Consider the following 26,667-nt stretch of genomic DNA (forward strand, 5'->3'; position numbering starts at 1 on the left):
GGGACAGAGGTCCTGGGGCCAGCTGAGCATAAATGTGCGTGTCTGCGCATTTGTGTAAACATGTGTGGACATGTGTGTATATGTGAGCTGTGTGAGAGTATGTTTGTACATGTGGATGTGGGAGGGGCCAGGGAGTCACACCAGAGGAGAGCCTAGTTTGAGGGTAAGAGCTGGGCCCTGGAGGTGTCCTTTGGGGTTGGGATGGGGTCTACTGACCTCTGGCAGGGGGCTTGACCTCTCAGGGTTTCTCTGTCTGCGTGTCTGTCGTGTAGGCTGTATGGGATGGGCATAACCCTCGCTTTTCCAGTCCAGTGAGATCATTGGGTGCCCAGGTAGAGCACCCACCCAGCGTCTGATCGGGAAGAACGGTTCAGCAGGTCAGTTGAGGCTGTCATCAGGCCTCCTGTTTCACGGAACCCTGCTGGTTTGAAGGTCACCTTAGGAGGCTCCGTCAGCCTTAAAGGGCCCTCAATTAAATGTCTGCACACAGCGGGTCCCCGCTCACCAGGAGCTGCTGCTCTGAAGAGCCTGGACCCGAAGCCCAGGCGCTCACGTGCGTCTGTGAGGCATGCGGGGGGGGGGGGGGGGGGGGGGGCGGGGCGGGTCGCTGGTCCCTAATCCCGAAGCCTGAGAGCAGCTCAGAGACACCTATGGGTAGGACAGGGGCCCCGGCAGCTGCGGTCCCGCGGGTGGCCTGTAGATGGCAGCAGAGGCACGCGTAGGGATCCTGTACCGAGTCGCACCTGCCTAGTCCAGGTGAGCCGCCCGGTTCGCGTCCCTCGGCCTCGGGGTTGGGGGTGCGGCGGGGGACACACGCAGGTATGGAGCAGATTTGTCCAAGGAGAGAGCAACACCCCCTGCAGCTCTAGACAAGTTGCTTCTCCTGGGTGAAATAAGAGTTTAACAGCTTGTGATGGGAAAACTGGCTCGAAATAAGTAAGGAAGCCTGAAAACAGACCTACATGTGGAAGGGGAAACCACAAAGCTAATAGAGAATCTGTCACCTGGGTGTGGGAGGAGGAGAGTTTTTATTTTTCATTTATTTTAGCGAGGGAGGAAAGGAGAGAGAGAGAGAGGAGAGAAAGAGAGAGAGAAACATGGGTGTGAGAGAGACACAATGATCAGCCGCTTCCTGCAAGCAAGGGCCTCCACGGGGAACGAACCCGTAACCTCCGGTGCGCCCGACGAGACCCCAACCAACCGAGCCACACTGGCCAGAGCAGGAGGAGACGTTTTAAACACGACACTAAAAGCCCAAACTTTAAGGGGAAAATTAAATGGGAATTTAGGATTTCTGAGTTAATGATGTTGTCTCCCAAGGGAAAAAATAAACCAAAGGTATGAGCAGGGGGTGCACACAAGGAGAGAGATGCCAGTGCCAGAGAGACGCGAATCACTACGAAATGCTCTCTCACGCAGCAGGTGGGCAAAAATCAAGATTTTAGATTGGGCGCCACTAAGGAAGTCTCACGTTCACAAGCCGTGTGGGAGGCCGCCTGAAGAGGAAAAGACCCGACTCAAGTGGAGGAACAAGACTTCCTAGATCGCTCGTAAAATCAGGGGCTCGCCCAGCCCATGCGGGACCCCGTTTCGCGCCCGGGGTCTCCCCGCGAGGTGCCGGGAGCCTGGGAGGTTGCCGCCCCTCGGGAAGCCACGCCCCCGTTTATGCAAATCACAGCCAGGGGTGGGGCCTGCCTAGGGCTCCCGCCCCGCCCCGTCCTGCCTGGGAGCGCCTGGCCCTTTAAGGCTGACCAAGCCCGGCTTCCAGTTGTAGACGCGCGGGGGAGGGGGTGCCGTCACGTGGGCCGCGGGCGGCAAGACTCGCGGCTCCGGGCGCCGGTGGCCGTCGGCTCCCGCTCCCGCCGCCCGTGCCCTTCGCCCGCGCCGCTGCCCGGTGCGCTGCGGTCAGGTACGCCCTCGCCAGGTGCCCTCCCTGCGCCCCCTGCGCCGCCTGTTCCCGGGACCAACGGGCCCCTTGCTCACTCCATAGGTGCCCGGGGCGGGTTCGCTGGCGCCCGGCGGCGCGACCACCGCCCCTGCCGCGCGTCCGGCCCTGGGCAGTTCGTCCCCAGCGCACTCCCAGCGCGGCTGCCGCCCGCGGCCCCCAGCCCCGTCCGGCTCGGGGGCGCCGAGGCTGGAGTGTGTTGGAGGAGTTTGGGCGAAACTCACGCTTCCCCTCTTTCCCAGGTGGCCCTGGACGCGCCAGGCTGGGGCCGCCGCTGAGCGCCCCGCGGGGGCCATGGATGGCGAGATGGGCGCGGAACAGGGGGGCGCGTTGCCCCCGCCAGGTGCACCCTCCGGCCCCGGCCAGGCTGGCGCTCCGGCCCTCGCGGGGCGGCGGGAGCCCAAGAAGCACGCAGTGACCGAGGACTACCAGTTGTCCAAGCAGGTGCTGGGCCTGGGCGTGAACGGCAAGGTGCTGGAGTGCTCCCACCGGCGCACGGGCCAGAAGTGCGCCCTGAAGGTCAGTGACCCGCACCGCGCCCGCCCCGGGACCGCGAGGGCCCGACCGCAGAGGCTGTGGCTCCCGCCAGGCTTCTTAGGTTCGGCATCAGGTGTCAGCCTCTCACTCCCCTGGAGGGCCCGGCTCCCGGTCCAACCTGCGTTAGACGTGGGAAACTGAGGCTTAGCTCAGCCGAGCTCCTGGTGTCCCAGGGAGCAGAGGGTGGAGTCTGTGTGGGAGAGCCTGCTGTACCCGGAAGTGGAGAAGGAGTGGCCCCTGGCCCCGGGGTGCTGGCTGGGCTTGTGTATTCCCGCCGAGAGGGGCCCTCTTCCAGGAGCCGCTCTTCTGGTTGGAATGCGTCTGAGTTTCCCTCTGAGGCTGAGAAACCACCAAAGCTTGGCGGGGGGGGGGGGGGGGGGGGGGGGGGGGGGGGGGGAGGAAGTGACTTTCTCCTGCCTGCCTGCCTGGGCTGGAGCCGCGGGAGCCTCCCAGGCTGCATGATGCCCAGGTGGGGAAGGCTGATGATGCCCATCACACCCGCGGGCAGGGGCTGCTGGCGGCTGCAGCTGAGTCACCCGCCCCGTGTTGAGAACGGCAAGCCCTGCTCCATGCCTGACCCAGCCTGGCTCCTGGGAAGAGGGCAGGCCCGCCAGCTAGCCATGTCACACCTTAGGCTGCCTGGAGGACTGGTTAAAACCTCACTGATGCAGGTGGAATCAGGGAAGTTCTGGGGTGGGGGTGGGGGGCTGATCTAGCCACCTAGTTCTGGCTTAAGTCACTTAGTTCTAGGCCCCGGACCCTGCCCCATACCCGAATGCCTTGAATCTGAGAACTTCAGCAGCTTGTGCCCGTGGCCACCTGGATGGGCAGCGCATGGCACGGAGAGCGGCTCCTGGCGGCTAGAGCACAGCAGAGGACCTTCCCGTTGTACAGGTGGTGCCATTAGGAGCCTGAGCTCACAGTCCTGCTCTGACCTCTGGCCTGCATTTGCCAGCTCCGTGACCTTGGACTCGGTTCTGGAGTCTTGAAAGCAGGTCTCTGCCTCTGTTCGGGGGAAAGACGGGGGCTGGTGTGAGCTGGGGAGGAGACGGTGTGCATAGAGTCGTTGGCACAGAGCCCGAGGCAGGCCTGGCGAGGCGACAGGACTTATTTAGGGCACAGGGTCTGCCAGCGTCCGAGCAGGAGCCTGGGCTCAGCTCCCTGTGTCTTTCCCAGGGGCGCTAGGGCTGAGAGAGGGGGTCGTATCCCTGGGTGGTCTTGGGGATCAGGAGACTGGGTCCAGAGGAGGCTCAGGGGTGGGCTGCTGAGGCCGGGCCTCAGACACAGCTCCTCTGCCTGCTGACCCAGCAGTGGGGTGGGGTTGGGGCCCTTTTGGAGGCTCAGGCATCGGGTTCTTGGAGTCCTTCAGGGGAAAGATGGTTCTTCTGAGGCGGGTGGGCTCAGGGGGTGAGAAGGGAGCATGTCCACCCTCTCTCTCAGCACCGCCTTAGCCCTTTCACCCGTGTTCGTGTCGGGGTGCAGTCTGGGTGGGGAGGGGCCGCCTGAGGCCAGAGAATCTCTCCTTAGTACCGAGGCCCTGTGAGCCAGGGCTGTGCCCTGACTGGCCCCGTGCTGAGAGCGAGGCCGGCCGGAGGGGGAGGCTGCAGTGTGGGGGGCCAGGCAGCACTAGCTTTAACCAGGCTGGGCCTAGGCCTTGCCCCGTCGATGCCGCGTCTGATGAGTGACTTGGGGCCCTTCTGACTGCAGCAACTTCCAGAGCACCGCTCCTGCACGCGGGGCCCCAGTGCTTTCTCGGCTCCGGACTGGGAACTGGGCCGGCTCCCCTGCTGGACCCGTTAGGCTGTATGGGTGAGCCTGGCGAGGCTACTGGCTTAGGCCCTGCAGGACCTGGCCCCACGTTGGCCCTCGAGAGGGACATGGATTAGGTGTGGCCCCCACCTTCCAGGTCTTGCCCCCTCACACCAGTGGCCACCCCTGGAAGCCCCTACCCAGCCAGGTAGGTTCGCATTACACCTCCCAAGCTGGGGTTCGCACAGCCTCTGGCACGTGGGACCTGTCCTGGGAGTGGTGGCTCTAGCCTCGAGGAGGGAGGCGCCATTTTTCCTCTGACATTTGCCTCTGCCCCCTGTCCAGGAGGGCCAGGGCCTGGGCACCTCAGCACCTGGGCAGGCCTGGGCCCAGGGACTCAGCCAGTCCATGAATGGGTCTCTGCCCTGCCTCGCCCCCTCCCCAGCTGCCCAGGTCAGCCGAGGTGGGCCCCTGGGCTCCGTGTCTTTCTGCCTCCCCGCACCTCCATCCCAGTTCCCCAGGCTGGCCTGTCTTCGTCTATTAGCCCGGACACGGTCAGGCCGTCGCTGCCCTTCTTGGTGGCCCAGGCCTAGTGCCCCGGCCTCTCTCCAGGCCCTCCTCTCGGCCTTGTGGCCCAAGAAGGCAGATGGCGCTCAGCGTGAGTCCTGCAGCCCAGCAGGCGCTCACAGAACAGGAAGAGCTGTGGTCGCTGCCCCTGTGGCTGCCGCTGTTCTGCGGGGGGCCCTCGAGGAGCAGGCCCCTCCTTCCCGGGGAGCTGGGCCTCTTCCCCTTTCCCTCGGCCCTGACCGCCGGCTTGGTCCCCCACGGCCTGGCTGCCGCTCAGGGGCCCCCTCCCAGGGCAGCCTCCGCAGCCAGTGCCATCACGCCGTTCGCCGTGCCACCCCGGGCGGGCGCTGGCTGCTGTCCCCTGGGCAGGGGCTGGACTGCCTGCTGAGTAGGGAGCCGGCGACCGCCTCCTGCTGACCGCCTCACGGTGCTCCTTCCCAGGCCCGATGGGCTACTTGGCACCTCAACGTGTCACTCCTGACTGGGCACAGGCCTGAAGCTCTGTCCCCGCCAGTTACCCGGGCATCGGAGACCCAGCCCCTCCCTCCTAATCACAGAAGTGAAAACTGGGACCTGAGTTGTAGTCAGAAGTCATGTGACCTGATTGGGATGGGATTGCCGCTGGGCGCCTGACTTCCTCCCCAGCCCCCATGTGGTCCTCAGCCTCCCGGCAGGCGCAGTAACCATGGCACTCACTTAGGTAAATAAAAGCAAGAAAGGCCTTGCGAGGACGGAGGTTCCTCACGCCGGAAGGAGAGGGAGGCTTCCCTCTGGCCCCGCTCTCTGGTCTCTGGGGCCGGGGGTGGGGGGATGGGGGGGGAGGGGGGGCCCTCTGCCCTGACCGCTGGAGCAGGTTGGAGGCCCTCGGGGCTCCCAGCACCCTCCTCTTCTGGTCTTTGTCAGAGAGAGTGGGGTGGTGGGGCGCTGGGTGCGCATGCCCGGGAGAGCCCCGCATTGCTCCCTGGGCGCGGCGGGCCTGTGGGAGCTGGTGCTGCGGAGCCGGATTTGGGGCTGGGCGGGGCTGCCAGCGGGCCAGGTACCTTCTCACTCGGCAGCTGCCACTCCCTCGCCTTCCTCTCCAGACCGGTCAGGTCAGCCTCCGCAGGGGCGCTTGCTACTGGGTCAGCTTATCAGGAAGTGGACGGAGGGGCTGGCGGCCCTGCCCACGAGTCCCAGCCGTGTGGTCCCCACCCTGGGCCTCTCCCCGGGGCCCTCTCCTGGGAGGGAAGGGTGGCAGGGGCCCCGGTGCTCCCACGCTGGCGGAGCCTGCTGGCTGCCTTCCTGGCACTTTGCTCTTTACCCGAGGATCCCCAGGAGGCATCAGACCCCGAGAAACGCAGCAGAGGCGTTTCCGGCGGGAGGGGATGGTCGGGAGATGCTGTGCGCCCTGCCCAGCGGGCCGTGCCCACGGCGTTAGAAGCTGTTCGCCCGCCTCCCGGCAGGGTCCCCACTGCTGGGACTTCCGTCAGGAGCCAGTGCCAGCTCTCCAGGCTCCGGGCTTTGGTGGTGTGGACTCGAGGATTCTCATCGACGGCTAACAGTTTCCAGAGCGTTCTGTCGGGCAGGCCCCGTGGTCCATGCATGACACACACGTGCTGGCTCACCTAACTCCTGTCATTCCCATTTTGTGGGTGAAGACACTGGGGTTCAGAGAGGTGAACGCCTTGCCCGAGGGGCACAGCTGGTGAGTGGCAGGGCTGGAGTTTAGCACCGAAGTCACCTCAGTGTGCCTGGTGCAGACCTGCGGGCGACGGGAGGGGCTCTGACACTTGGCTCTTGGGCGGGACCTGGCACCGTCCTCCAGGGCCCCTCGGCGGCCCTGGCCGGGCCCCACGTGCGGCTCTGGTGTTTGCCGACCTCTCCTCCCGACACAGGACTCTGGGGTGGATGGACGGTGGTGATCCCGCAGGGTCAGTGCGCGAGGACGGGGCGGCTGCGGGGCCACCTCAGAAAGGCGATGGGGCCGAAACCGGTTTGGCTCAGTGGATAGAGCGTCGGCCTGCGGACTCAAGGGTCCCGGGTTCGATTCCGGTCAAGGGCATGTACCTTGATTGCAGACACATCCCCAGTAGGGGGTGTGCAAGAGGCAGCTGATCGATGTTTCTAACTATCCCTCTCTCTTCCTCTCTGTAAAAAATCAATAAAATATATTTAAAAAAACAAAAAAACAAAAAAAGAAAGGCGATGGTCAGCCCAAGCCTTGTGGTCCGCAGGGCGGGGCCGGCGGGGGCCTCGGGAGGAGCCTGCCTGCTCGCGTCCAGGTCTCTGGCCTGAGAAGGGCGTGGGTGCGGGCACGGGGTATGTGACCACCTGCTGGCATGACAGCTCAGTGCCCGCTGTGGGTACCACTTCCCCTGGCAGGCCTGTCCGGCAGGATGTGGCTGCTCTCAGCGGGGCTGCTGTGGAGGCCCCGGCTCAGCCTGGGGGGCCGTGGAGGACGGAAGGGCCTTGAAGGATGAGGCCAGAAGGTCGGGGGGACTGTCCCTCAGGTTCACACCTCAGCCGTCCCGAGGCCTCTGTCGGGGGCCGGGGGGCGCCCCCTTCTCACAGAGCTCGCCGTCCCAGCATCACCGGGCGGAGCGCCGCCGCGGGGTGTCCTTCAGCTCCGGCTGTGCGGGCGGCCCTGGCCTTCAAGGCGGCAGAGTGATGCCCGCCGGGGTTTGCCCTGGGGAAGCTCTTCTTCCACGTGGGGCATCACCGTGGGAGACCCCTGCGAGGGGCCGCACGCGGGGCTTCTTGCTCTGAGCCCCCCAGCTTCCTCGGGGCCCAGCCTGGCCACTGCTGCCGGGACCCGAAGATGAGGCACCGGGCAGGACCCTGGGTGAGGGTGTCCCCCGCACACCTGGCCATGGCGTGCGCCGAGCCCTGCACGTCCGTCCGGGGCTGCGGATCGGGGCAGCGTGACCCCGGTGCTGGCTTTTCCCTGGAGAGCTTGGGTTCTGCCTCCCGCGCCCCCTCCATTGGAGACCTTGCGTGCGCCCACGTGAGGGGCGGCCGGGGTGGCGGGAGGAGCAGGCTCCGGGCTTGAAACCCTCCTGCACTGTCTCCCCGAGTGACCGACCGTGGATGAGGACAGTCTGGAATCGTCTGCAAAACCGCCTTCGTGGTGCAGCCAGCCCGGGCGTGACGCTCCCCGTGTTCCCGCCGGGACAGCAGCTTCCTCGGGGGGCAGAGCTCTCGTTTGGGGGGGCCCGGGCGCTTTAGGGTGGACGGTATTGGCCTTTCTGAGGACACACTTGTATTCACCCTGAACCTGGGAAGCCAGCCCCTGGGGGGTGAGAAAGGGGGTGAGAGGAGCTCACGTCCCGGGCTCCCCTCCCGCCCCTTTGGACTGAGTGGGTTAGGGCCTGGCGGAGGGCTGAGACCCTGCTGCGTGGGAACCAGGGCGCGGGCTCAGGCAGGGCGGAGGGGCTGTCAGGGGGCAGGAGCCCGGGAGGCCTCAGCGCTGGGTGGACTCGATGGCAGTGGTCGTGGGCGCCTTGCAGGTTTGGAATGAAGGTTTCACTATCTTTCCACAACCAGGGCTTTGTCCCCGTTGCTTTCTCTGTGGCGCTTTCTATCTTTCTGTCTTCCTGCCTCCTGTCCCTCCCATTTCTTCCCTCCGCTCTGTTCCTCCTGCTGTCGCCCCGTCTGTCCCGTCTGTCCCGCCGGCCTCCGCCGCTCTCTGTGAGCCTCATGGCTCCGGGCTGGCGGGGCCTCTTCCCTGCAGCCCGCGGGCTGAGGCAGGCAGAGGACGGACGGCGCTGGCCCAGGGCCGGGGGTTCATCCTGGGCACGGGGAGGGGGATGTGGGACTGTGGGACTGAAGGAGGAGCGCCTGGCTGTACCCACGCCGCTCACAGCGTCCCCTCCCGCTGCCGGCCTTGGCGAGGTGCTGGCGGCCTTGGCAGCTGGAGCCGCGGAGTCAGGAGCCTTTGGGCCAAGCGTGTGACCGGAGGCGTCCCCGCCGAGTGTGGGAAGTCAGCTCCCGCCGCGGCCCCTGCTGTCGGGTCTCTTTATGGCCCAGCGGCCTGAGCCGCTTGCTGGGGGCCTGAGCCAGCGCCTCTGAGCAGGGAGGCACCTGTGGCGGGGCTGGGAGGCTTGAGAGGTGAGGTGCACGCAGCCGGCCCCGCCTCCGAGGGCACACGGGGCGCACACTGTCCCCACACCCGGAGCAGCTGACTGCAGCCTGCACCCCGCACCTGACCCCTCACCTCAGCGGAGCTCAGAGGCTATTTTTAGGGCACGGAGGCCAGGGCCCTGCTGAGGGCGCGGCCTCCCGGAGGGACGCACAGCTTGTTCTGCAGAAGCCCCCGCACAACCAGCCCTTCCTCGGGACGCGGCCCAGGGCTGGTGGCTCTGCGCGTCCCCCGGGGGCGGTGGCACAGGCTGGGGGTTGGGGATGAGAGCACCTGCTGACCACGACACAGCAGGGTCTCCGAGCGGGTCGTGGCCACCGCCATGGCATGGGTGCAGAGCCCGAGGTCGGACAGGCAGAGCTGCTCAGTCAGGGGTCACCTCGCAGGGGCCCGCCCAGGCTGGGCTGGAACCCCAGCCTGTCTGGCAGCCAGGTCATGGCTCTCTGCCGTCCCCCCGTGTGCGGGCTCCGCCGGGGATCGGGAGCAGGGCCTCTGGTCACAGCCTGACCACCTGGAAGAGGAGGGGCTGGGTGCCCTGCTGGGCCGGGGCCCCCTTCTGGCGGGCAGTGCCAGGAAGCACGCGGTGGTGCCCCCCGTGCCCCCTGCTGGAGCTGCGCTTGCAAGTGGATGGGCAGCACAGAGAGTGGCCAGAGGACACCCCGAGAGGCCCCCCTGAGATTCCCAGGGGCAGGCAGCGCGGTGGCACTGCCCGCAGGGTCTGGGCTCTGCTAGGGACCGGGGCTCTCGGGTACGACTCAGGCCGAAGACCCCTCTCCACGGGACGCCACGGCCCTTACCCCGGAGTCAGGCTGAGCCTGTGCCAGGGCGCGGGCCCTAGGAAGGCCGAGGGGATCGTCACGCAGCCATTCCCGCGGCGGGAGCGTCCTCAGTGAGCCGCCTGGTCTCCTGGAGGCCGGCCTCCTGCCCTCCCTGCTTCCCCTGTCACGTCTGTGGCCCCTTTTTTTAAGTCCTCACCTGAGGGCATGCTTTCCATTGATTCTACAGAGAGAGGAAGGGAGCGGGGCAAGAGAGAGGGGTGGTTCGGTTGCCTCAGGCATGCACCCCAACCGGGGATCGAACCCACAACCTGGGTACGTGCCCTGACTGGGAATCAAACCCGTGACCCTTCGGTGCACAGGACGATGCTCTGAGCAGCTGATCCGCCCGACCCGGGCGACGTCCATGGCTCCTTGGCATCGTCAGGGAAGCTAGGCAAGTTGTCCGGGAGCCGGCTGGGCGTTGGAGCCCGGGAGCCCTCTGGCTGAACACGACAGGGAGAGGGAGGGGTCAGGGGTCAGGGGTCGGGGAGGCTGGGATCCAGCTCCCTTGCCTGAGTAGGGCCATGGCTGCCTGTGCTCAGCCAGGCCTGTGTGGGGAGCTGCAGGGACGGGGATGAAGCCGAGGGAACTGGGAGAGATGGAGGCAGGCAAGGAGCTGGAACTGGAGGGTCCCTAGGCCTCTGCACCATGCCTCCGGGGGTTCCCGGGCCCAGTGCCCCCAACGCCCCACTTCTTAGTCCTTTGTCCATCTTTGTGACATCTCCTCCAGGTGAGAGAGACCGGCTGTCACTCTTCTGAGAGCCAGAGACACGGCCTGCAGTGCCTCAGCGGGGTCACCTAGGCACGGCCTCACTTGCCCGCCCCCCCCCCCCCCCCCCCCCTTGGGGAAGGGGAAGGTGGGCTGCCCTCTGTCCCCGGTGCCGGCTCCGCAGGCGTCCCCGCGGCACGGGGCCAGCTGAGACACACATTCTGTGGCCCTTTGTGAGCAGGCACCATGGAAGGGGCGTTCCTTCTGAGATGAGAACAAAACACGTGTGTTTGCTGAAATTCCGCAGTCTTAGGAGGAAGCACCCTATTTTTATGCCGTCATAGGAGACAGCACCACGGCCACGCTCGCCAATTACGGAGCTGGTTTTGACAGAAAAATCCTTCCTTCCCCCAAGGAGTTAAAGGAGGAAAACAGACCTGGACCCTCTGAATGTGCAGGCAGGGGTCCCAAGGGGTCCCAGGGCGCTGGGGTGGCCCTCCCCAGCCCCTCCGGGAAGGCTGGGGGCGGAAGGCCAGACCTGGCAGCTGCCTGCCAGCGGGAGTTCAGATCCTGCCGCTTACCCGGTGGGTAACCTCCGGGATGGGGGCGTCAGAGCTCTCTCCCGGCCTCTTTCCCCACCTCCACCCTGAGCCAGGTGCTGAGAGGCCCAGACCTGCCCGGCCCCTGCCCCACTGCCATGTGTGAGGCGGGTGCGTGCCCATTTCACGGGTGGGAAGCTGGGGCTCAGGGAGGCTCACCACACGCTCTGTGTGGGGGGCCATTGTTCAAAAGGGTGCGTGCGCCTGAGGAGGTGGTGTGCCCCGCTGGGCTGCCGCGGCCGGCAGCTGGGCCAGCGCCCTGGCTTGGGTCCCCGGCTCTCAGTCTTGCTTCCTCCCGCCAGGGTCCCTCCCCTGAGATCAGCCCCCCCACCCCCTGGGGCTGGGGGTCTGCCCCTCCTCCCTGTGCCTTTCACAGCAAAACAGTATCAACAGACTCTTGATTGTCGATCTATCCACTTTTGCAAAGCCCAGGCCAGACCTGCCCCTCCCAGGGTCTGAGACCATTTCCTGCTGGATTGGGGGGGGGGGGGTGTCTGTCTCCACTGGGCCCCAGAGGCTGCACTGGGTTTCTCCATGTTCTGGGGAGCCAGGGCGGCGAGGAGCACGCGGCCACCTCAGGGGAGGCCCAGGGACGTCCTGAAGCCGCGGGAGCCTGGGAGCCCCTTTCCAAGGGGCGTGTGCCGGTCCTAGCTTTGTGCGTTCCCATTCCGTCCTCTGGACGTGAGTACTGCCGCTGCCCCCGTTCTCCAGATGGGGCCAGGTGAGGCGCAGAGAGGTTGAATGGCCTGCCTGAAGCCACAGGCGCGGAGGACGGCCTGGCCTCTGCATCTGACAGCCGAGCCTGTCCAGCCTGCAGCCCTGTGGCCACAGCTGGTCCTTGCTCGTGCGTGGTCTGTGGCCGGAGGCACGGGGATGCCCCACCGCCGCCCCCACCCCAATGAGCACTCGTGTTCCCGCTGCCCCTCCCCCTCCTTGCCTGGGCGCATACCCCACCATCTCCACCCCTCCCAGACCTGGCACTTCCGGCTTTGTTTCCAGGCTGTCTGTGGCTGGTGGGCAGTAGATAAGCTGAGGCCACCAAAATTTAGCAAATTAGAGGATTCTGTGTCCCTGAGACTTGACGGTTTCAAAATGTGCGACAGCCTCGGCCCCTCCCTCCCTCCGGGACTCTGGTGGGAGGTCAGGGAGGTTCCTGGCCTGGCAGCTCCGACCACCCCCAACCGCCATCCGGTACTCAGGCCTCGGCCTGGGAGGGGAGCGGCTGTTTGGGGGCCCTCCTTGTTCCTGGGTCCCCTCAGGAGGGGCTGCCCTTCCCCATCTTGCCTGCTCTGCCCGGTTCTGGCTCTGGACAGAAAGGAGCCAGGACCAGCTCCCTGGGCCGTATGTCCTCGTCAGGCATCCGAATGGCAGTCACTCCTCCTGACCCACATCGGCTCTGGTGGCACAGGTGCCCAGCTCCGGGCCTGGCCCCCAGGCAGGGCCGGCACATGAGTGTGGGCGTCGGGAAGGGATCTGTGAAACGGGCAGGCCTCCCTGGGCGTGAGGGCCGAGTCCCGGCCCCAGAGGACGCTGGGACTTGCAGGTGGCCCATGTGGGCCGTGTGACCCAGAGAAGCCCAGACCTCCCTGTGCTCAGCCTCCTTCGCGGACGGTGATGGTGAGCGATGCGGCTGGGGGAGGGCCAGAGCTCAGGGTGTGACGTGGCTGGTCCAGGGCCGGGTTCCTGGCACGTCGCTGCTGTGATGGCCACAGTGCACTCCTGGTCTCGAGCCAGGGGCGCGGGGCCAGGCTCCCCGTGGGAAAGAGCCCAGCAGCTGTGTGCGTGGTCCCCCTGCCCTGGGCCACCAGGTCCGTGTGGGGATCCGACTCCCACTGCTCAGCCCTGTGACTTGGCAAGTCCCTTGGCACGTCAGAGTGGCAGCGTGTCCACGGCGGAAGGAGGATGCCGGGCTTCTCAGGACACGGCGCTGGCAGGGCACCAGGGAGAGAGAGGCCGTCGCCCTGCCCGGAAGGCTGAGCATCCCGCGGGGGCCGGGCAGTTGGGGTCAGGGGAGTGGCGTGCGCCGCGGAGGCGGAGGAGTCAGCGGCGGGCGAGCCGGGCACCGGACGTGGTCAGGGCCCGATGAAGCGAGGTCTGGTCTGGCGCGAGGCCAGCTCACCCGAGCTGCGCATTTGGTCCCATTAGCCCCGTAATGAGCTGGGAAAGCTAGGAAATGAGTGCGCGAGGGAGGGATGGCACCCGTCTGAGGCGCTAAATGCGAAACTGTGGCCAAGATGTTAGATCTGATGCTGGCAGGCAGCTCCCCGAGTAGCTCTGGTGCCCTTGGGGGTGGGGGTGGGGGCGGCTCTGGCTGGATAAGGAAGACACTGAGGCCTTAACAGGACATGCCTGCCCCGGCCCGGCGGCTCCGTGGGTGGGAACACCGTCCTGGGCACCAAGAGTTTGGAGGGTCCATCCCCAGTGCGGCCTGTATGGGAGGCAATCAATCGATGTTTCTCTCTCCACCCCCTCCCCCTTTTCCTCTCTCTCTTAAAAAAAAAAACACAATAAATACATATCCTCAGGCGAGGATTTAAAGAAAGGACACTCCTGCTCTGAATCCTGACCTCGAGGCCAGTCCGTACTGTCCCATCCCTGGGGCTGAGGCCTCTGCTCCGAGTGGACAGAGCAGCCAGCACAGGTCAGGCTGGCCGGCCAGGGGCAGCGGGGAGTGTGCCCCTGGCCCAGGGGATGACCTCTGTGCTGGGAGCCAGAGGGACCTCAGATGTGGCAGCTGCACAGTGCTTTTCTCACCCCCGTCCTCCCCTGCAGAGAACAGAGGTTCCCGCGGGGAGAAAAGATGAGTTGAAAGCCCGCGTTTTTCTGTAATATTCTGTTCGGTCCTGCCGCCGGCATATTCGGCACTGAGCATGTGCACTGCGGTGCCTGCCCTTGCTGGGGCTCAGAGGAGACCCCCAGGCGGGGGAGGAGGTGTCAGGGCCATGCCAGCCCCTCCTGCCACCCCCCTCTCCATACTCCGGCCCAGGACAAAGCTGGAGGCCCAGGAAAGTAACGGGCCTCGTCATGTTGTCTCAGCACTCCTGCTGGTGTGCCCGGCTACAGTGCCGTGTGCTGGCTCATGCCAGGCTACAGTGCCGTGTGCGGGCCTCATGCCAGGCTACAGTGCCGTGTGCGGGCCTCATGCCCGGCTACAGTGCCATGTGCGGGCCTCATGCCAGGCTACAGTGCCGTGTGCGGGCCTCATGCCCGGCTACAGTGCCGTGTGCGGGCCCGGTCTTGATGAAGGTCCATCTTAGGCGTGGTCAGTTGACTCTGTACGTTTTGCACAATTATCGTCGAAGGCGCTGCCGCTGTCATACTTGTCGCTCCAGAGCAGCGAGTGCTACGTTGCTGTAAGAATTCGGTCTTGGCGGGAGTCCGGGCGTCAGTGAGCGTGCTCCCACCCCCGGGGATGAAAGCCAGAGCCGGCCTGGTCTCCTTCTTCGCCAAGGCCGCCGGGAAGCTCAGAATGAAAACGGCGCTCGGTGACAGTGCCGAGCCTCCGGGGCTTCCGCTGCGTGTTTCTTCCTCTTCGTTCTCCAGAGAAACGGGCGTTTTGTCTTCTGTGGCCCCCGGCACGCGGTGGGTTATAAACGCCTGCAGCCCTGTGGTCAGGGAGCCGGGCAGTGACTCGGGGGACTCGCAGGGGTCCCCGAGGCGGGGAGGGAGGCAGGCCTGGGTGCCTGGCCTCGGAGCTCCCTCTGTTGTAGGGAGGATCTCGCTGTGGGTTGTCACGAAACCCAGCGTTCGTGTTTCTTCATTTGGCGGCGCCTGACTGATGGAGAGATTGTAGGCCGCGTGCTGCCCCCGGAAGGAGGGGGGTTCCGGCAGAGGCTGTAGGTTAAGTGGCTGGGAGAGTGGAGGTTGGGGGCGGGGAGGGGGAGAGCTGCCTACCCAGCCTGGTGGCCAGGGGCCTCCTGTGTGTGTGGGACAGACGGAGACCTGTGAACACTGTCATCTGAGAACTGCCAGCCCCGGGTGATGGGCTGCGGGCACTGAGCACGTGGGGGGCTGTGGGCTGCGGGGGGGCCCTCCCCGGGCTGGGAGGCGGCTGGAGAAGGCGGCGGGGCTGGTCCCAGGGCTGCGTCTTCACCGGCGGCTGCAGACATCTGCTCTGAGCTCTCGGGAGGCAGACCGAGTGCTCTCCAAGCTCCGGGCAGCGCCGCGGAGATGGGGCCTCCGTGGGAGCGGAGGTCTGAGCAGAGGGTCTGGCGTGGTCACCTGCGTGGGCAGGGCTGTCTGTCACAGGTTGGGCTGTGACAGCAAGACCCCAGTCTTTCTTGGGCACCTCTCTGTGCCAGTCCTCTGCCAGGCACTTCGGAGAAGGAGGAAACATTAGATGAATAAATGGACAGGTGGATGGGCCCCATTCTCTGGGGGATTCGAAGCCAACATCACAGAGGCTGGAGCCACAGGCCCACACACTCACACCCCCATCGTCCCTACACCCGTACACCCCCGCACGCACCCCCATACCCGCATGTACCCGTGTTCCCACGCTCACACCCCCCCCGCCCCACACACCCCTGCCCGTGCACACGCCCGTGCACCTATGCACACGTGTATTTCAGAACGAGTTTCCCGAGTCTTGCAAGCTGGAGTTTTGGCCAGAGCCTCTCCAGCTTGGGGCACCCCCTCCTGACACGGCCTCTCGGGGAGGGGCTGCGTGGGTCCTTCTAGCCCCGCCTTCCTGCAGCCCCATCATGACTCACCTCCGAGCCTCTCTCCTCCGTCTGTGCACTGGGCTGGTCCCCGCCCTGCTTGCCTCACAGGGTGGCACCGGCGTTCCTGTGAGATACAGGAGCGTGTTTGTAGGTGGCCGATGGTTTTTCCAGCGGCAAATGCTGCTGCTGTTGGCCCAGCTCCTGCCGGAAGAATTCCTCCGCCCACGGGCGCCCCTGTCCTGGGTGGGGAGTGGTGTGGGGGCATGGCCAGGTCTGAGGCGATGCCGGAGGGCGTGGGCGCCTCTGCCCTCATCCTTTGCCGGGGCCCACGGTCCGGTGGGGTGGGTAGGGAACTCGGCCATCCAGCTCTGGGGGCGGGTAAGGGAATTCGGCAAAGGAGAGTGAGGGCGGCAGGGAGGCGAAGCCACTGGCCAAAGCCTGAGGCCAGAGCAGCGTCCTTCGTTCAAGGAAGTGCCCTCTCGCCCTAACCAGTTGCTCAGTGGTTAGAGTGCCAGCCCTCGGGTCTTGGGTTCGAGTCCCAGTCAAGGGCATGGACCTGGGTTGCAGGTTCCATCCCTGGCCCTGGTTGGGGCACGTGTGGGAGGCAGCCAGTCGATGTGTCTCTCTCGTATTGATGCTTCACTCTCTCCCCGCTCCTCCCACTCTCCCCCTCCTCCCTCCCTTCCATTCTCTCTAAAAATAAAAAAGGAAATGTCGCCTGGCCGGCGTGGCTCAGGGGTTGAGCATTGACCTGTGAACCAGGAGGTCATGGTTTGATTCCCGGTCAGGGCACAGGCCCAGAATGCAGGCTCGATCCCCAGTGGGGGGCGTGCAGGAGGCAGCTGACCAATGATTCTCTCTCATCACTGATGTTTCTCTCTCTCTCTCCTTCACCCTTCCTCTCTGAAATCAATAAAAAATAAGCAATAACCAAAAGGAAATGTCACCTCACATTCCATGCTCGTCACACGTCCCTGGGGCCCACACCTCATGTACAGCCGGGAGCGCCCTCTGCGGGAGGAAGCTGGGGTTGCATCTCTCAGGGGGGTGGGGATTCCTCTTGGGTGCTAGCTGGGGCTGTGAAGCTACTTGGGAGCCATCACAGACCCTCCAGCTTTGGGGACCCCTGGAAAGCCCGGGGGTAGAGGGCGGGAGTGAGAGAAGGGTAATTCCTGTTGGGGTGCCAGAAGGCCACCCCATCTTCTTTTCTCCCAAGCTGTGCCTGGGGACCAAGATGCCGGTGGCCCCCTTTGGGGTCAAGCATTTGGATTTGGGGTCCATGGAGACCCAGGGGCTACTCCATGGGGGCAGGGATATGGGGCTCCAGTAGGTCCTCTGCAAGGAGCCCCTCCCTGATCAGAGGTCTTCCCCCCTTTTTTTAAAAAAAATTTTTTAAATTGATTTTTTACAGAGAGGAAAGGAGAGGGATAGAGTTAGAAACATCGATGAGAGAGAAACACCGATAGGCTGCCTCCCGCACGCCCCCTACTGGCGATCTAGCCCACAACCAAGGTCCATGCCCTTGTCCGGAATCGAACCCGGGACCCTTCAGTCCACAGGCCGACGCGCTACCCACTGAGCCAAACCGGCTGGGACACAGGTCTCGCTTTCCGTTTCCCTCCCCCAGTCTGGCCCAAGCCCTGCGGTTCCACGTTAGGGAGCCACAGGCCAGAGAAGCGAAGGGCGGGCCCAGGTCGCACTGGGCGTGGAGTGGACCCCGGGCCTCCCGTCCTGGCGCTGCGCTCGCTGCCGGGCCTCGGGGCTGGGCCTGGGCCGGGGACAGCTCTCCTGAAGGGAGCACGGACTCGCGTGCTTGCATGGACGAAGCGGGTCTGCAGCGATGGCCTGTGGGCCGCAGCCGTCAGCATGGGCCCCTGGGAGAGGAGGTGAGGGCTGGGTCACCAGCGAGGGCGGGTGCGAAGCGGTGGGAACCGGCGTGGCCCCCTCTCCTGTCTCCTGTGCGGAGCCTTCCTGGGCCCCCTCGGCTTCATCCCGCTCCGTCCACAGGATGCGCTCTTACTGTCACCCTCCGGTTTCAGATTTGGTCATTACCTTGGTAAATATTCTCTGAGCCAGTGCTCTCTGCCAGGCCCTGGGCCTCAGTCCTGGGACCCGGAGGAGCCGGCGGGCTGGCCCTGCCCTCTGGGCCCACAGTCTGATGGCGGGGGAAACAGCTGCAGGAACTGGGACCGGCTGCTGCTGCTCTCCGGGCCCTCATTGCTCAGCTACCGGTGGTGGGAGAATGAAGTCCCTTCTTCCCAATATTTACAAAGGGCTCCGAGCTGAGCCAGGCACGTTGGAAGTGCAATCTGTGTGTGTGTGCACGTTGAAAGTACAATGTGTGTGTGTGTGTGTGCACGTGTGTGTGTGTGTGATGAGGGTTATCAAAAGGGACAGCTAATTGTAGGTTGTGAGCCAGTGCTACCAGGAGGGAGGTAAAAGGGGACGCGGGGGCGCTCTCCCGAGAGCTGGAAATGTTTTCTGTCTCGATGGGGTGTGGGTTCCAGGGGTGTGTGCAATTGTCAGAATTCACTGAACTGGTAATAAAAAGAACAACAACAGAAAACCTCATAGAACTGGGCTCTTGGAATTGGTGCATGTTACTGTACGTAAAGGATACCTCAGTAAACAATGTACAGAAAGGAGGAAAAATAAAGGGGGGAGAGAAAGCGGGGGACCCTTGAGACCCTCTTTAGACAGCGTAGTCAGGGAGGGCTTCCGAGAGGAGGGGACGTCGGAAGGATGCCTAGAAGAGAAGTCTCTGGCTGTGGGGAAGGAAGGGGCGGCGGCTGAGGCTCCAAGAGGTTTGGGGCCACACTCCAGTGACAGCCCGAGGGACGAAGAGTGGCAGCCGGGGGAGTTCTTGGCATTTGGGCCTGGGTGGGGCCCTGCAGAGAGGCCGGGGGTGGCATCTGTGTTTTCTGGGGTCAGCGTCTCCCTGCTCCTGGGCCTGTTCTCGGGGCCTTGGCACTCAGAGAAGTGTTATTTTAATTTGTGTGGGAATTGAGTCCCTAAATATGCACTGAGTGGGGTGGGAGGCATCGAGAAGCTCTGGCTCGGGAGCTCCGCCTTCCTCCACCTCAGAGAGCCCTGTGCAGGCGGCTGTGAAGCTCTCTGCCCCGCCTCCTCGCCCTCCCAGACCTCGGGCCCCCTCCTGCCACAGCCCCTCCCGCACCCCCCCCCTTGTTCTTTCGGGAGCCCAGTGTTTCGGGCCAGGCCGCTGCCTGGGATCCCCAGCTTTACAGACCTGCCTCTGCTCTCAAGCTGCTTCGGCCCTGGTGGGAGGGACAGAGGCAGAAACCATGGGGCAGGTGCTGGGAGGACTTTCCAGAGGAGGAGACGCCTGAGCTGAGCCGAGCCCGGAAAGTTCCTCCCGAAGGAGAGGGCGAGCGTGCGTGTGCAGACATGGACTCGGGAGGGTGCGGCCTGTGTGGGACCCGCAAGGGCATCCTCTGGCTAGAACCCCACCTCCCTCAACCAGGGCCCTCTCTGCCCCAGACTCCATTTCCAGGTCCACAACCCTGTGCCATCCCCTGTGTGGCCCTGGCCTGGGGCCCGAGGAAGAGGAATAATGTGGGAGTGGATGGCAACCCCTGGGCGCCCAGGGAGGACCGAGGGGATAGGGTGGGGGGTGGAATTCGAGGAGGGTAAGTGAAGGGCCAGGTGGGGAGAGGTGGGGCTGAGGACAACACCGGAAGTGTTCCAGCTGTGGGTTTGGGAGTTTTTGGAGAAGAGAGGGGACTTGGTGGAGGTAGAGATGCCAGAGTGAGGCAGAATGAGGAGGGGTCCAGGAGCCAGCCTGGGGTCCCAGCAGGACAGGGTCCGGTCGGGCCGGAGGCCAAGGAGAAAAGGGGTGCAGAGAGACAGGGCAGGGAGGGAGGATGGTGTGTCTTGGGTTCTCTGGCTAAGGACTGGCGTACCCCTCGCTAGAGCCACCTCAGGACACAGTCGGGGCAAGCTGACGTGGTGAGTGGGGCGGCCACGCCTCTGCCCCCAGCACCGTGAGCAAGAAGCCGGGTGTGGGCTGTGTGGGCACAGCGTGGAGGGGCTCTGTGGGAGCTCCGGGCAGCAGGAGCAAGCGATCCCTGGTTTCCAGGCTGGGCCATGGAGCAGGGCCCCCCAGAGCTGGTGGGGGGCTTGCCCAGCTCCCTGCACCCCCAGACTAGGGGCAAGGTGAGCTGCTCCAGAAATGAAGGGGCGGCAAATGCCAGCACCCACCCGCCTTCCTCCCACCCGAGCCTGCCCGGCTCCGTGGGCAGCAGCGAAGGAGACCAAGGCCGGGTGGCCCGGGCCCTGTGGGTGCTGAGCGAGGCGGGGCTGACCTGAGTCCCAGCCGTGGGTTCCCACCCGGGCCCTCAGCCCTGCTGCGCTGGAGACCCAGCCTTGCCGGGGGAGGGCCTGTTGGCGCTCTCCCCATCCCGGCCACCTCCCCGGCAGCTGGCTTCTCCCCGCTCCGGGCCCTTCTGGTGGCGGCCATCGCCCCGGGCTGAGCGAGGATCCCTGCGCTGCCACCCGCTTCCTGCCTTGTGTGACGCATCCTGCGGGGATGACTCTGTCATTAGGGTTGTGGGCTGCGGCTTGGAGCTGTGAGAGTTTGCCTGAGGTCACGCTGAGTCATCGGAGAAATTTAGCCCCAAACCCGGACTGTACCCCACCAGGCCGTCACCTCCCTCAACTAGGGCCCTCTCTGCCCCCAGACTCTTTCTGGGTCCACAACCCTGTGCCACGCCGTGTGTGGCCCTGGCCCGGGTCCCACAGCCGATGTGCCATTGGACTTCCAGCCGTTCAATTTCCACTTCACTTGCCGCCCCGAGAAGGGAGGCAGGGGCTGCTCTGCCTCGGAGCCCTTCCAGCCGCCAGCCCCTCCCAGGGCCTCCCCGGGTCACCAGCCAAGCCGCGTGGGGCTGACCTCACCCCCTGGACCCCACACCGGGGAGACCTGTATTCACATCCTCGCTTTGTCCTCCGTGAGCTGGGCGCCCGGGGGCAGGTCCCAGGCCTCCCTGAGCTCCCCGTCCCTCTCTCTGTCTGTGCCGCCCCCAGGTCCTGTACGACAGCCCCAAGGCCCGGCAGGAGGTGGAGCAGCACTGGCAGGCGTCGGGCGGCCCCCACATCGTGCGCATCCTCGACGTGTACGAGAACATGCACCGCAGCAAGCGCTGTCTGCTCATCATCATGGAGTGGTACGCCCCCGCCTCGCGCCTCCTTGGGACCCCGTGGTTCCCGGGGCTCCCGGGGAGGATCTGAGCTCACCACCCTCCCCTCCTTCTAAGAGTTCAGTTCCACCCACTCAAGCTGACAGCCACCACGCTCCAGGCTGTCCGAGGCGCAGGGAGCTGCCGGGGACTTCCCAGGGGGAGAGCAGAGGGCCGAGCCTGGGACGGGGGCAGGCCCGCTCACAGCCCCTTCTCTGCTAGCATGGAAGGCGGCGAGCTGTTCAGCAGGATTCAGGAGCGAGGCGACCAGGCTTTCACTGAGAGAGGTAATGCCGCGGCTGGGGCGCGGGGGGTGGGGGCGGGGGGGGGGGGGGCGCGGGGTTCGGGCTGAGAGGGATCACATAGCGTTGCCGTGTGATGCTGGGCAAGGCCCTGCTCCTCTCTGTGCCTCAGTCTCCCCAGCTGGACAAGAGGGTGAGACAGTGCCCCTGCCCCGAGGAGCCCTAGGAGTGTGGGCTCTCCGTGGCCTGGGGTGGAGGCCTCAGAGCTTCTGGTACCGCCAGCAGCTGAGCTGGGGAGAGGGAGCCCAGGCCTGAGGAACGAGGGCTAAGGCAGCCCCAGAGGAAATGAGGGTGACTGGGTAGGTGTATGGGATGGGGTTCTGGGGTGCAGGAGTGCAGTCCCCATCTGGTGCTGTCCCGGGGAGGGGGGAACGGGGTGGGGGCCCCAGGCTGCCTGGCCTCTGACTGCATCGCTCACCCTCCCGTGTCTGCAGAAGCTGCGGAGATCATGCGTGATATCGGCACCGCCATCCAGTTCCTGCACAGCCACAATATTGCCCACCGAGACGTCAAGGTGAGGCGCCAGGACCCAGGTCGGGGGGCCAGAGGGGACCTGTGAGTCACCACCCCCAGTGGCTCCCAGCACCCAGTGCATGGAGGCCGGTCCTTCAGGGGCTCAGCTCCCGGCCCAGGCTGGTCTTGCAGCCTCTTCGCCCCTGGCTCCAGCTCACTCGCGCTGCTGCGGCCACGCGGGCTTCCTCGACGCCTTCAAACTGCAACCCCGTAGCGGCAAGCCTGGCTGAGTGCCTGCCTCCAGCCAGGAGGCCCTGGCAAGCACCTCGTTTAACCCTCACCGAACCCCGTGAGGCTAGGTGCCAGTGCCCATTTGACAGATGAGAAAACTGAGGCTCAGGGAGAGATGGCCATGCCCAGGGCCATGAAGTTGCCACCCGGGTTGGTTCATTCAGCAGGGAGTCTTGTGACACGTCCTGTGCTGGGCCCCGGGCAGGGCTGCCTGACACCGTTGGGGCTTCTGTGAGGAGACGGCCAGTTTCGAGGCCGAGCCCTCTCACGCCAGCCTTTGAAGGGAAAGAAGCCACTCGCTAGGCGGCGAGGAGGAGGGAGCCGCAGTGGGTCCGGTTGCCAGGGCTGCTTGCTCTTTCCGCGGACGGCTTCACCCACCTCGGCCCTCCCGCCTTCCTCGCCAGGGGGGACTTGGGTCTTGGAGGCCATGATGAGGCCGATGGAATGCAAACCGAGGCCGCCCTGCACGTGCCTGCCCAGGCCCAGAGCTTAGCCTCCCGAGGCCTGTGTCCTCCCTGCGCCAGGGAGCTGCGGTCCAGCTGTGGTCCAGCTGCTGCCTCCGAGCCTGCCTCTGGCTGGTACTGCCGCCCCCTCCAGTTCTCCTTGGATTCTGGGTCCACCCGCAGCCACGACAGACTCACCTTCTGAACCCTTGCTTTGCTTCGGCCCCGGCTTCCTTTTCCCGAGGGGAGGAAGACCTTCCCCCAGGAGGTTCCCTTGTGCAGACAACACCTGCTTCCCCGTCTTGACCCCAATCCAAGGTCGGATCATCTCACTCGAACCCGAGAAAGAGCTTTCTCTGGCTCTGCTCTGGCACTTCGCCCCACACCCTGCCCTCCTCTCCTCGTGGGCCTGGCTCCTCCTGCACCAGCCGGGCTGAGAGAGGGAGGAAGTCTGGCGAAAGGTCACCTTGAGACTCTGTCCCCACCTGGTGCCTCGCTCCAACCAATGTCTTCTCTGCCTGGCCCAGCCCGAAAACCTGCTCTACACGTCCAAGGAGAAGGACGCGGTGCTCAAGCTCACCGACTTCGGCTTTGCCAAGGAGACCACCCAGAATGCCCTGCAGACACCCTGCTACACTCCCTATTACGTGGGTGAGTCCTCGGGCATGGTGTGTCCCCCCCCCCCCCTTCCCACACACTGCACCCCGCCGTGGCATGGGGCGCCGGTGGGTTGCAGAAGCCAAAGGGTTAACGCCCGGGAGCGAGGGAGAGGCGATCTGTGTGCACGGAGGCAGTGAGGTGGGGGGCCGGAGGCTGCAAAAATATTCTTCCGAACTTCAGCTTCTGCTTTTGAAAATAGATCCAGGAAAATTCTGGCTGCGGCCTGTGAGCCGAATGACATCACGGCAGCTCTAAATAGACACGCGATGAAGGCTGCTCAGCCCGGCAGAGCCAGGCGCCGCGGTTCTCTCCCGCGCTCCCCTTCCTGGGACGCAGATGCGGAGAGGGGGCAGGCCCGTCCTCCAGGGGGGCGCGGGGCTCCAGCCGCCTGCCTGTGGCCCCCGGGACGGCACCTGGTGTGCACACACTCGTGCTTCTGGGGAAGTTCCTGGCTCCCTGTGAACGGGCAGCCCGCAGATCCAGAGGCGTCCCTGCTGAAGGTGTCCTGCTGGGCGTGGGGCGAGGCCGCCTTCGCCGAGGGCTCTTCTCCCTCGGGAGCCTTCCGAGAGCTGCGAGGGGCTGAGATGGCACTGTGTGGCAGGACCTGTTCGGCAGGCTTTTAACTTAAATCTCTGGGCTCTCCAGCCCATCTCCCTGATGGGAAGACCGAGGCCCACGGATGATGGCCAAGTGGACAGTGGGGTCCAGAGCCCTGCCCCACCCCTCCTTGCCCTGTGTGTTCAGGGAGGCAGGGGACGCAGGGCATCTGGGGGCACCTATGACGGGACCTCGCCGAGCCCCGGGCCGGCCTTTCTCTCCTCTCCCCGCCACGCCTGAGCCCGGCCCGAAGGAGCTGGAAGGCTCTCCTCCCTCGAGCCCAGCCTGGATGCAGTTCACTTCCTCGGGGAGCTGCGTTCCCTCCCCCAACTTCACACACACGCTGCCTTCCCAGACGGTGCCAGACGCCAGTCTGCGCAGCCCCGCTCCCTCACATGGCTCCTGCTCCCCGCCTTGCCCGGCTTCAGGCTTCTGCCTGGGCTCCAGACCCTCGGGGCTGAGACCCTCCTGTGCCCTCTGCCCTGTAGCTCCTGAGGTCCTGGGTCCGGAGAAGTATGACAAGTCATGTGACATGTGGTCCCTGGGCGTCATCATGTACATCCTGTGAGTACAACCGTCTCCGCCTGCTGCACCCCCATGTACCCTCAGAGCCACAGGCTGCCCTTCCCCCTGGTCATGGGACAGCCCTCCTCCGGGCCGCCTGAGGCCTGTCTACACCACGGGCAGATAGTGCTGTGGGAAGCTCCCCGGGCGGGGGAGGGGGACAGAGGGCTGGCATTGTTGCCATGGCGTCCGGCTGCCTGTCTCCCCAGTTAGGAGCTGGGGGAGGAGAAAGGTCCGCCCTGGCCCTGCCCCCACCGGTGCCAACGCCCCCCGCCCTCCGCCCTCCGCAGCCTGTGCGGCTTCCCGCCCTTCTACTCCAACACGGGCCAGGCCATCTCCCCGGGCATGAAGCGGAGGATCCGCCTGGGCCAGTACGGCTTCCCCAACCCCGAGTGGTCGGAGGTCTCCGAGGACGGTGAGTGAGCCTCTGCACCCGACCCTCAGCCTTCGCCCTGGAGACCCCACTCGGCGGTCAGACCCCCCTGTGTTCAGGGGCTGGCTCCCCTGCCTGCCCGCTGTGTGCCCCGAGGCAGGTCACCTGGCTTTTCTGAGCTCGGGTTTCTGTCTCTGTCAAATAGGCTCAGCATTTGCCTCCTTGAAACTCCCTCTAACGCCCGGGCCCCATTCCGATTCCCCGTGGGGACCACGGCCCGGCCTGCCTCTGCCCGTTTCCCACTGCTGCTTGGCAAATGGCCCCGGACCCCGACAGGCTGCCAACGTGGGTTAGGAAGTTGGAAGCTTGTGGTGTCTGGGGCGCAATGGGGGGCTGGCTCCGAGGAACTCTGTGCCCTCACCCCTCCCCGCTCGTTCCCAGCCAAGCAGCTGATCCGCCTCCTGCTGAAGACGGACCCCACGGAGCGCCTGACCATCGCGCAGTTCATGAACCACCCCTGGATCAACGTGAGCGCCGCCGGGGGTGGGCGGGGTGGCCAGCGCGGCCAGGCAGGAGGGCGACGGCTCGGGGCGCCTTGGCGAGGGCCACCGATGTGTGGCACTGCCCCGCCTACGGCCTCCCCTTGCCGCTGCCCCCCCGCCAGGCTCCTTCCGCTCCCTGAGCCTCGGTTTCCCCATCTGGGCCTGGGAGGAGGGCTGGGGGGAGCCGGTGATGTGCCTGCCGCCAGGTGCCCGCAGGCTCTAACCCGCGGGCGTGGCCTTCCAGCAATCCACAGTGGTGCCGCAGACGCCGCTGCACACGGCCCGCGTGCTGCAGGAGGACAGAGACCACTGGGACGAAGTCAAGGTGGGTGAACGCCGCCTCGTCTCCCTGCAGGTCCCAGGGTTTTGGGAAAAGGGACCCAGGGTGATGGCTACTCGAGTCTGGGTCTTGGGCCCCGGCCCCGTGCCTGGGGCACCAGGTGTCTCCGGGACTGCACCAGAGGTCCCGCCATGGCACATGGCGCTGCCCTGCCCCCTCCTGGGCGGGGCGCCCGGCTCACTCCCTCACCCAGGGGGCTTTGGCCGTGCCCGTCTTGTGACCTACACGATTGGGAGGGTGTTCAGCCTGGTTTTAGACGCAGCAGAGGCCAGGTTGGCGCATATGGGCAGCAGCTCAGAACCCCCAGACTCCCCGGGCACAATCTCCAGGCCCCAGCGCCCTGCGTGTGCAGTAAGGCAGAGTCCCTGCAGGCCTCGTGGTCCTGAGCCCGTGACCCTGGTGCAGGTCCCGGTCCTGCTCCCCCGGGTGTGGGCCCAGGGAGTCGTTAGGCACTTCCTGCGCCTTCGGGGGTAAGCATCGTGTCCACCACAGCGGACCGTGGGGAGGACCGTGTGATGCGCATGGACAGGCCCAGTGCTGGGCGCACAGTAGGTCCTTGGGCAGCCGAGGTGGGCATCGCCTTCGCTGACATTACGAAGGGGCTGCCCGGCGGGAGGGCGCTGGCCTCTGAGGCCGGTTCATCCTGACGCCCGTCCCCAGGAGGAGATGACCAGCGCCCTGGCGACCATGCGCGTGGACTACGACCAGGTGAAGATCAAGGACCTGAAGACCTCTAACAACCGGCTCCTGAACAAGCGGAGGAAGAAGCAGGCGGGCTCCTCGGCCTCGCAGGGCTGCAACAACCAGTAGCTCCCGGCCCCGCCTCGGAGCAGCCGGGCCTCGGAGCCTGCGGGACGGACAGGAGGGCCTGAGGCCCCGACCCAGAGGGCCCAGGTCATTTTTTTTTAAACACAAGGACTATTTGGTTGTGTTTTAATTTGTCACTTGGAACTTCAGGATGGGGGACCATGGCCCCACACCTCCCTCAGCGCCCCAGTGCAGGCGCCGGCCTGAGAGGGCCGTGCCTGGGGCCGGGCAGCCACCCTTGCCGCTGCAGTGCCTTCGCCCGGGTGCCCTGCCCTGGCCGTGGCCTTAGACTTCTAGGCCACGGGGAGTTGTGGCTGGGCTTCCCTCCTACTATGAAAATACCCGCCTGCGGGGTGGGCAGATGGGCCTGGCCTTGGGAAAGGCATCTGGCCACT

At 65.4% G+C, this 26,667-nt stretch overlaps 1 protein-coding gene across 2 annotated transcripts; it reads left to right on the top strand.

The window, feature by feature from the left end:
* The first annotated feature begins 1,759 nt into the window (after positions 1 to 1,759).
* On the top strand, positions 1,760 to 26,386 carry MAPKAPK3 (MAPK activated protein kinase 3). 2 transcript variants are annotated; one of them, XM_054708051.1, is made up of 11 exons: positions 1,760 to 1,909; positions 2,188 to 2,464; positions 20,749 to 20,888; positions 21,123 to 21,187; positions 21,637 to 21,716; positions 22,896 to 23,040; positions 24,135 to 24,210; positions 24,501 to 24,625; positions 25,025 to 25,110; positions 25,370 to 25,450; positions 26,126 to 26,386. In XM_054708051.1, the coding sequence occupies exons 2-11, from the start codon at positions 2,240 to 2,242 to the stop codon at positions 26,273 to 26,275; spliced, it is 1,173 nt and encodes a 390-aa protein (XP_054564026.1). In that variant the 5' UTR covers positions 1,760 to 1,909; positions 2,188 to 2,239; the 3' UTR covers positions 26,276 to 26,386. The 2 variants fall into 2 exon arrangements, with proteins under 2 accessions (XP_054564026.1, XP_054564027.1); XM_054708052.1 differs by having other exon boundaries at positions 1,761 to 1,909; positions 22,917 to 23,040.
* The last annotated feature ends 281 nt before the right edge of the window (positions 26,387 to 26,667 follow it).

Source organism: Eptesicus fuscus, chromosome 18 (assembly GCF_027574615.1).
Source record: "Eptesicus fuscus isolate TK198812 chromosome 18, DD_ASM_mEF_20220401, whole genome shotgun sequence".
In the NCBI taxonomy this organism is placed as follows: domain Eukaryota; kingdom Metazoa; phylum Chordata; class Mammalia; order Chiroptera; family Vespertilionidae; genus Eptesicus; species Eptesicus fuscus.